This window comes from Oncorhynchus tshawytscha, linkage group LG12 (genome assembly GCF_018296145.1).
Source record: "Oncorhynchus tshawytscha isolate Ot180627B linkage group LG12, Otsh_v2.0, whole genome shotgun sequence".
Taxonomy (NCBI): Eukaryota; Metazoa; Chordata; class Actinopteri; order Salmoniformes; family Salmonidae; genus Oncorhynchus; species Oncorhynchus tshawytscha.
Window position 1 is genome coordinate 70,291,399 of NC_056440.1, and position 8,920 is coordinate 70,300,318.

General features: G+C 44.6%; 1 protein-coding gene across 1 annotated transcript; it reads right to left on the minus strand.

The window, feature by feature from the left end:
- Window positions 1–5,440: 5,440 nt before the first annotated feature.
- Window positions 5,441–7,150, minus strand: LOC121847870 (uncharacterized protein DKFZp434B061-like). Its single transcript, XM_042331119.1, has one exon. The coding sequence runs from the start codon at window positions 7,148–7,150 to the stop codon at window positions 5,441–5,443; it is 1,710 nt and encodes a 569-aa protein (XP_042187053.1).
- Between the last annotated feature and the right edge of the window lie 1,770 nt (window positions 7,151–8,920).

Below are 8,920 nucleotides of genomic sequence, written 5' to 3' on the forward strand. Positions count from 1 at the left end.
AGTGTTGTCACCTGGTAAGGTCACCCTTACAACCAGCCTTTAGTCTGGAAGCCCCAAGGCTACATCTGAGTAAAAAGAGATTCAGTCCTGTTTACGACAGGCCAGCCCAGTAAAGCTGGAGTCAGCCTGCATTTGAAGTGTGGAATAAAGGATATATCAGGTTTAGTAGGAGGTGTGTGGGTGTGTGTGTGTGTGTGTGTGTGTGTGTGTGTGTGTGTGTGTGTGTGTGTGTGTGTGTGTGTGTGTGTGTGTGTGTGTGTGTGTGTGTGTATACTGGTGCTGTACAGTCCCATGGGGAACAGTGGCATTAGAAATTAATCTGTGACTGCTCTGATAGCTAATAGCTATGCTGCATGATAACAACACAGCTGCTATGAAACTTCTTCCTCTGATGTTAGTTACAAATTGCTACGGTTTCACTTGCCTTTCATCATACTTCAAACTTTTAAATGTTTAAATAAGAATATGAAGAGTGAATATTGAAACTAGGGAGGTATAATACTTTGACAATGTTTGACAATGTTCAGTAGTTTTGACACACAAAATGTAGGTCATATAAAAGTATTTGGTTTCATCACATTTCACATTTCACATTCTAATATTTTAACTGTCGCTTAATTCAGAAAACAAAAAAACTATGGCATTACAGAAATGGACAAATATCTAAATTATGTGAAAATTTTTATAATTTCCACCATGAAATTCCAGTAAACAATTGTAACAAATCATACTAAATACTGAGCGTACAGTCTTTGACTGTAGTGTTACATCTCTGGTCATGGCCGTCCTCTAGGCCAGGCAGCACATGACCCCTTTGTCACTGTAGGATAATCACAGATGAACCCTCACAATAGGAAATACTTAAGCACTACAGTAGCAGTGGGCTAAAATCCGCAGTATGATGATTAGACTGACACATTTGTCTCTCGGTAAAGAAATGGATGACACTATTCAGTCATTCAGTCATTTCCCTACCGCTGCCACCCACATCCTGCCTCTTTATCCTTCACAATAGTGGCAGACAGACCGATAGGAACTCTGTCAGGGGATATGACTGAGGGAAATAACAGTCACTGAGACAGCTAGAGGGGTGAGGTAAATCTATCTGTCACTCTGCATACAGTGCTGTCGTGTACGACAGACCTGTCTGTCCTGCTGTAGTACGCTCTCCCTCTGACTCACCACGCATAGTTTAGTTACTACGTACTGCATGTGTGTATGAGAGAGAGCTTAACCAATATTACCAGTAGAAAAAACCCAACTTGGAGCATGTTTAAAAGGCTAATTACTATTAGCAATTTTAATTATAATAATACACTTGGATTTTGCCAACAAGGATTATAATTTTTTTTAAAGCAACAATAACCGTATATGGAAGAAGAACAACTGTACTATTATTTACAGTTCTTTGGACACTAACTACTAACCTTAATGAACAAAGCTCTTATTTAGGGTTTTGGGCCTTTTCATCCACTGTATATCAACAATCTCCTCTGTAGATATGGCAGGGCAGAGAACCACAACAGACCTGATAAAGCCAGTGTAATCCTGCCTCATGGTTAGTGTCAGGCCCCACTGAAGATGTTTGATCCTGGGTTAGTGGTGGTGACTCTCTGCCCTGTGAATTGGATTTACCAGGCATACACACTCTCTGAGAACCCCATTACAGAAGTGTGTGTGTGTGTGATACCAACTGTATCCCTCTGAGACAGTAGACTACCCCCCTCTCTCCCTCCTCTCTCTCTCTCTCTCTGTCTCTGTCTCTGTCTCTGTCTCTGTCTCTGTCTCTCTCTGTCTCTGTCTCTGTCTCTGTCTCTGTCTCTGTCTCTCTCTCTCTCTCTCTCTCTCTCTCTCTCTCTCTCTCTCTCTCTCTCTCTCTCTAACCCCCAAAGCCATGGGATCAGCACTGACAAACTCCTGACACACACTGTATACAGACAGACAGAGCCATTTTCTGACTGGCAATCTGATGACTTCACAGACCCACTGTATCCCTCTGAGACAGTAGTGTACCCCCCTCTCTCTCTCTCTCTCTCTCTCTCTCTCTCTCTCTTCTCTCTCTCTCTCTCTAACCCCCAAAGCCATGGGATCAGCACTGACAAACTCCTGACACACACTGTATACAGACAGACAGCCATTTTCTGACTGGCAATCTGATGACTTCCCAGACCCACTGTATCCCTCTGAGACAGTAGACTACCCCCTTCTCTCTCTCTCTCTCTCTCTCTCTCTCTCTCTCTCTCTCTCTCTCTCTCTCTCTCTCTCTCTAACCCCCAAAGCCATGGGATCAGCACTGACAAACTCCTGACACACACTGTATACAGACAGACAGAGCCATTTTCTGACTGGCAATCTGATGACTTCACAGACCCACTGTATCCCTCTGAGACAGTAGTCTACCCCCTTCTCTCTCTCTCTCTCTCTCTCTCTCTCTCTCTCTCTCTCTTCTCTCTCTCTCTCTCTCTAACCCCCCAAAGCCATGGGATCAGCACTGACAAACTCCTGACACACACTGTATACAGACAGACAGAGCCATTTTCCACATAGGCACATGTTCACATCATTGAATATTTCAGCGGTTGTTTGCTTGCAGCTGCTCTCAAGGACTTTCAAACTAGCTCCAAGAACAAGACAGAAACAACAGACTACTGGAGATCTAACCTAACCTGTTATATCTGCCCCCCTCCTCATTGTCATTTCTATGTCTGGCATTAGGTTTTGTTGTGCAGTGGTCCTTTTTAACTTGATTCCCATTCTTAAACGTGCCCTGTGGGGGCTTTCTCTGCAGCTGCTCTGTGTCACCCTGACTCCAGTGTGACAGTAATGCAACAGCCTGCTGAGGATCCTGCCTGGTCCCAGAGGTGGCCCATTAGAGTTCAGGTGAGAGAATTGTTATGCTTTCCACTGAGTGTGTGTGTGTGTGTGTGTGTGTGTGTGTGTGTGTGTGTGTGTGTGTGTGTGTGTGTGTGTGTGTGTGTGTGTGTGTGTGTGTGTGTGTGTGTGTGTGTGTGTGTGTGTGTGTGTGTGTTGGGAGGAACAGAGGGTTTGTTTGACACCTCCAGTGTTGATTCGTCTCATGTATGACATGACTGTGCAGGCTGCAGTTGTTCACAAGCACATTTACACACAGCTGGGCCCCTCTACAAGTGCCAATCACTTACTGGAACAACTCACACCACAACCACAGGACAGGAAAATACCCTGCCATATCATTAGCTGACACTGAGATATTTCCAATACACAACCTACAATTGTCAATGTGATAAATGTTAAACATATTTTTTTAAACTAAATATACAGCATTGACAAAACATTTCAGAATTAAAAGAGATTTGTATTTTTGTATTTGAAGAGTTTTTTCAAAAATGCTATATCCTCCAGTTTTTCACCTTTGTGTTTTTTCATCAGAAATGATTGCTTTTGAGTACCTGTGTGAAAAATAGTACTGTTCTCAGATTTTTTTTTGTCATAGATTTTAGATGTGTATGAAAATATATATATTTTTTGCAAAGTGCTATATGCATTGTTTAGCTGGAATGGAATGTTTGTATCCTGTATATTTGACTGTGATAATATGTGGTTCTGTTACCTAGCTATTTTAAGATGAATGCACTTACTGTAAATTGCTCTGGATAAGAGCATCTGCTAAATGACTAAGATGTCAAATGTAAATATTTTACATAAAGATCTCATATTACTATATTGAATTATTTATTTTATTGTTATTTTTAATATTGATGTCATATGTATAATTTGTACATTTCTTTATTTAATTGGTTTTATTGTTTACATTTGATTGTGTAAAACCTAGCAGTACTATTTATTTCTCTGAGAGTGAGGCAGATATATAACATTTCGCAAAAAAAACGTATTTGTCTGTCTGAAATTAAATCATCAAGTGATAGTGATAGATTTGAAACAAATACATGTCTGTCATTGAACAACCCCATGCCATGATTAGACACCAATCTCTTTCATCATTTCTTTAAACAATAACAGCATACTTAACAACAGTTCTGAAAATAGATATATAGCATTTTGGAATGAAACTTTTTCTACGTTTTATTAAACTAGGCAAGTCAGTTAGGAACAAATTCTTATTTTCAATGAGTCCAACACTCTAACCACTAGGCTACCTGCCGCCCCTATTTACCCTATTTACTCATTGCACTTTCAAATTTCTAAAATCAGGCAGTTTGAAACAAGCAGAATGCATGTCCAGACAAAGAACAAGAGTGACTCTAAAAGGCATTATGCCATGTTTGGCTAAGGATGAGATTATATTGGATTAAGAGGAAATTTTGCAATGCAAATGAATGCACCTAGGATCAATAAGGCCTGTTCAACTCAATATACAAACTAATTAATAGGTAATACAATCAAACTAAAATAGATTGTCCAAGCTTCCTCAGAAAAAAAATCCAATCAAACCTTTTTATGTGAATGATAAAATCTAAAGTGATCCTTCTTTGTACGAATAATGACCTGAGCTTTGTGTCTACTTAATAAAGGAAACTTGTCTTCGGAGGTTACATTCAATGTGCATATTCTAATCAATATGAATTACATAGGGTTTTATGTTATCTGCACCAGACGGCTAAACTAATTAATGTTTTATTGAGTGTTTTAACTCAATTATTTTCCAAAGTCACAGAAAGGTACAATGCCATTTTCTATGCGAAGGCAAATCAAGCAGGAGTGGAGTCTATTTTCAATGCAGTCTCAAGGAGAGTTTAGTTCCTTAGAAAATAAACCTTCCTGGAAAACAAAGTATACTTACCTAAGATGCATATTTTCAGTTTAATAATGACAACTACTGTTTATACGGGTGATATTAAACATGTACATTAATATTTATAGAAAATTAAATGTATTAAATTGATGAATTATACCAACTCGTATTATATACATTTACCAGACACACTTATCCAGAGCGACTTACAGTAGTGAATGGAAACATTTTCATTTGTACTGGTACCCTGTGGGAATCAAACCCACAACCCTGGCATTGCAAGTGCCATGCTCTACCAACTGAGCCACACAGGACCCGAAATTATATGCATGTGTGTGTGCACAAGTGTTTTGTTGGTTGTTAATATGTCTATATCACATGCACAATATTCTCAGTATGCCTATAATGACCAAAGTTTGGATATGTCCCCCACCCTTCTCCCCTTGTTCATTCCAGTTGATTGCTTATTTTCTAATGCGAATGTCTGGGCTGCCTGTGAGGCTGTGGCTGGCCTATAGGCTGGACTTGGAGGCTATGGTTTCTCCCCTGTCAGCTGGCCAGTCGGCTACTCACTGGGGCTACTCACTGGGGCTGCTCTCTGGGGCTACTCACTGGGGCTACTCACTGGGGCTACTCACTGGGGCTGCTCTCTGGGGCTACTCACTGGGGCTGCTCTCTGGGGCTGCTCTCTGGGGCTACTCACTGGGGCTACTCACTGGGGCTGCTCTCTGGGGCTGCTCTCTGAGGCTGCTCTCTGAGGCTGCTCTCTGAGGCTCTCTGAGGCTGCTCTCTGAGGCTGCTCTCTGAGGCTGCTCTCTGGGGCTGCTCTCTGGGGCTGCTCTCTGGGGCTGCTCTCTGACGCTGCTCTCTGGGACTGCTCTCTGAGGCTGCTCTCTGAGGCTGCTCTCTGGGACTGCTCTCTGAGGCTGCTCTGGAGCTGAGGCTGCTCTCTGGGACTGCTCTCTGAGGCTGCTCTCTGAGGCTGCTCTCTGAGGCTGCTCTCTGGGGCTGCTCTCTGGGGCTGCTCTCTGGGGCTGCTCTCTGAGGCTGCTCTCTGGGACTGCTCTCTGAGGCTGCTCTCTGGGACTGCTCTCTGAGGCTGCTCTCTGAGGCTGCTCTCTGGGACTGCTCTCTGAGGCTGCTCTCTGGAGCTGCTCTCTGAGGCTGCTCTCTGGGGCTGCTCTCTGAGGCTGCTCTCTGGGACTGCTCTCTGAGGCTGCTCTCTGAGGCTGCTCTCTGGGACTGCTCTCTGAGGCTGCTCTCTGGAGCTGCTCTCTGAGGCTGCTCTCTGAGGCTGCTCTCTGGAGCTGCTCTCTGAGGCTGCTCTCTGGGACTGCTCTCTGAGGCTGCTCTGAGGCTCTCTGAGGCTGCTCTCTGGGGCTGCTCTCTGGGGCTGCTCTCTGGGGCTGCTCTCTGGGGCTGCTCTCTGGGGCTGCTCTCTGACGCTGCTCTCTGGGACTGCTCTCTGAGGCTGCTCTCTGAGGCTGCTCTCTGGGACTGCTCTCTGAGGCTGCTCTCTGGAGCTGCTCTCTGAGGCTGCTCTCTGGGACTGCTCTCTGAGGCTGCTCTCTGAGGCTGCTCTCTGGGGCTGCTCTCTGGGGCTGCTCTCTGGGGCTGCTCTCTGAGGCTGCTCTCTGGGACTGCTCTCTGAGGCTGCTCTCTGAGGCTGCTCTCTGGGACTGCTCTCTGAGGCTGCTCTCTGGAGCTGCTCTCTGAGGCTGCTCTCTGGGGCTGCTCTCTGAGGCTGCTCTCTGGGACTGCTCTCTGAGGCTGCTCTCTGAGGCTGCTCTCTGGGACTGCTCTCTGAGGCTGCTCTCTGGAGCTGCTCTCTGAGGCTGCTCTCTGAGGCTGCTCTCTGGAGCTGCTCTCTGAGGCTGCTCTCTGGGACTGCTCTCTGAGGCTGCTCTCTGAGGCTGCTCTCTGAGGCTGCTCTCTGGGGCTGCTCTCTGGGGCTGCTCTCTGGGGCTGCTCTCTGAGGCTGCTCTCTGGGACTGCTCTCTGAGGCTGCTCTCTGGGACTGCTCTCTGAGGCTGCTCTCTGAGGCTGCTCTTTGCTCTCTGAGCTGCTCTCTCTCTGAGGCTGCTCTCTGGGACTGCTCTCTGAGGCTGCTCTCTGGGACTGCTCTCTGAGGCTGCTCTCTGAGGCTGCTCTCTGGGACTGCTCTCTGAGGCTGCTCTCTGGGACTGCTCTCTGAGGCTGCTCTCTGGGACTGCTCTCTGAGGCTGCTCTCTGAGGCTGCTCTCTGGGACTGGAGGCTGCTCTCTGAGGCTGCTCTCTGGGACTGCTCTCTGAGGCTGCTCTCTGGAGCTGCTCTCTGAGGCTGCTCTCTGGGACTGCTCTCTGAGGCTGTGGGACGGATGTAATGGGCTCTGACAGGAGGGAACTGATCTCATTCACAGGGGATTTGGTATGTAGCATGAATGTGGTGACCCTCAATGGACACATTAATGACCGTTATCATTCACAGACTTTCTGCTGCCATTCATAAAGAAGCCTTTATCGGGGCTCCAGAGCTGGGACTCAGTCATACTGCTGCTCCCGGCTGCATGAAAGACATTGTTTTCACTGCCTTTAAGATAACGCAGCGTCAATTTGGCTTAGCCTCTGTTCTTGTGACCTGGTAGGTGGGTGGGAGGGGAGAGTTGGGTGGTTGGTCGAATGCTTTGAGCAGCAGCATAGTGCAGTAAATAATAACATTGTTTACAGTTCAGTTACAACCACATGCTGACAGAACAAAACAAAAGCCTACAGTCTGTCACCAGAAACCCACTCTGCAGTCACATGGTTAATATTTAGCATCAGCCCACTGCTATTTATGATCGGAAAAAAAACTATATTTACATAAAACCATGTAGTGCTTATTCATTTTGAGGTTCATCTGCAGTATGAATGCTAACAAGGATTATCAATTTTAAATCCACATAAAATCTACATTTAAATACATAGTCATTTCAAATGACAAATGCCTGATTGCAGTAACAACATGGTTACAATAATATATTTGGACGCCGAAAAACAAACATTTCTTTAAAAAGAGAGTAGAGCAAGTGAACCAAATAGAAGGGTTATAATTAAATGTTCTAGAGGCAGGATGTTCATCACTGTGTGGTTTACAAAAAATCCCAAACAGATCTAACATCACTATGAATGGGAGAACAGTCAGAGAAAGGTTTCAGTCATATTGGAAGGAAATGTTCAGTACAGTGAAGAGGGCTGGTTGGGTTCTGCATTACAAAGGGTGTCCATTACAAACATGTGGCGAGGCCGCTGCAACATGAGTATTCTCTCTGTGTACCTGGCTTAGCTATCTGTCAGAAGACTTTTGGTCTGCCTCAAAAGATCAATAAACACACAATATGATGTTCAAAGCTGTTAGTCCTGCTATTGTCAAATTCATCATCAATCAGAAAAGGTAAATGTATCACCTGTCAAACTTCAATCTCATAATGTGCTTTTTAAAGCCTGAGCAATTTTTTATTTAAGTAAGTGAAACAAGAGAAATGAAAATAAATTCCACAAATTCAAATGTTTCAAACTGATGTTTCAAAGGTTATACTTAATGAAAGCGTGTACTTAGCATTTTTCCATTACATTACTCCAAGCTGGCAGGGCAAATTGTGTTTTCCAAGAATAGGTGTGTTGACATCCCGCACACTGAAAATGAGCTAACAAGCTAACATCACAACTTCTTCTAATGAAAACTAGCAAAACAAATTCCAATGCATGCAAGTCTAATTTCCACGTTAATATTATTAGCGAGGCAGAGGTGCTGATAATGATATGAAGGTCTGTAGAGTTCTATGGGTGCTGCCTGCCTGCCTGCTTGACTGGCTGGCTGGCTGCCTGCTTGGCTGGCTGGCTGGCTGGGACTCAGAGGTGTTGTTTGGCAGCTGCACAGGAAGAGCCTCTCTCCACACGTAGAGGTGTCAGCAGCGTCTGTACATTTCCAATTTTGATGTCAGATTCCCTGTGCGTGTGTGGATATCAAAATCACATTCTCTTCCGCTCTACATCGCTGCTTCCCTCCCTCTCATACACCGACCAATCTGTTCATTATGATAAGTTGCTCATTATATGAAAACGTGTACTTGTTCTTCCAAGCTCACAACAAAAGATTGTATGCAATTATTCATTCCAAGCATAGATTTACCAACACTGAGGGGTGTTTGATGGTGTACTTTTACAGGT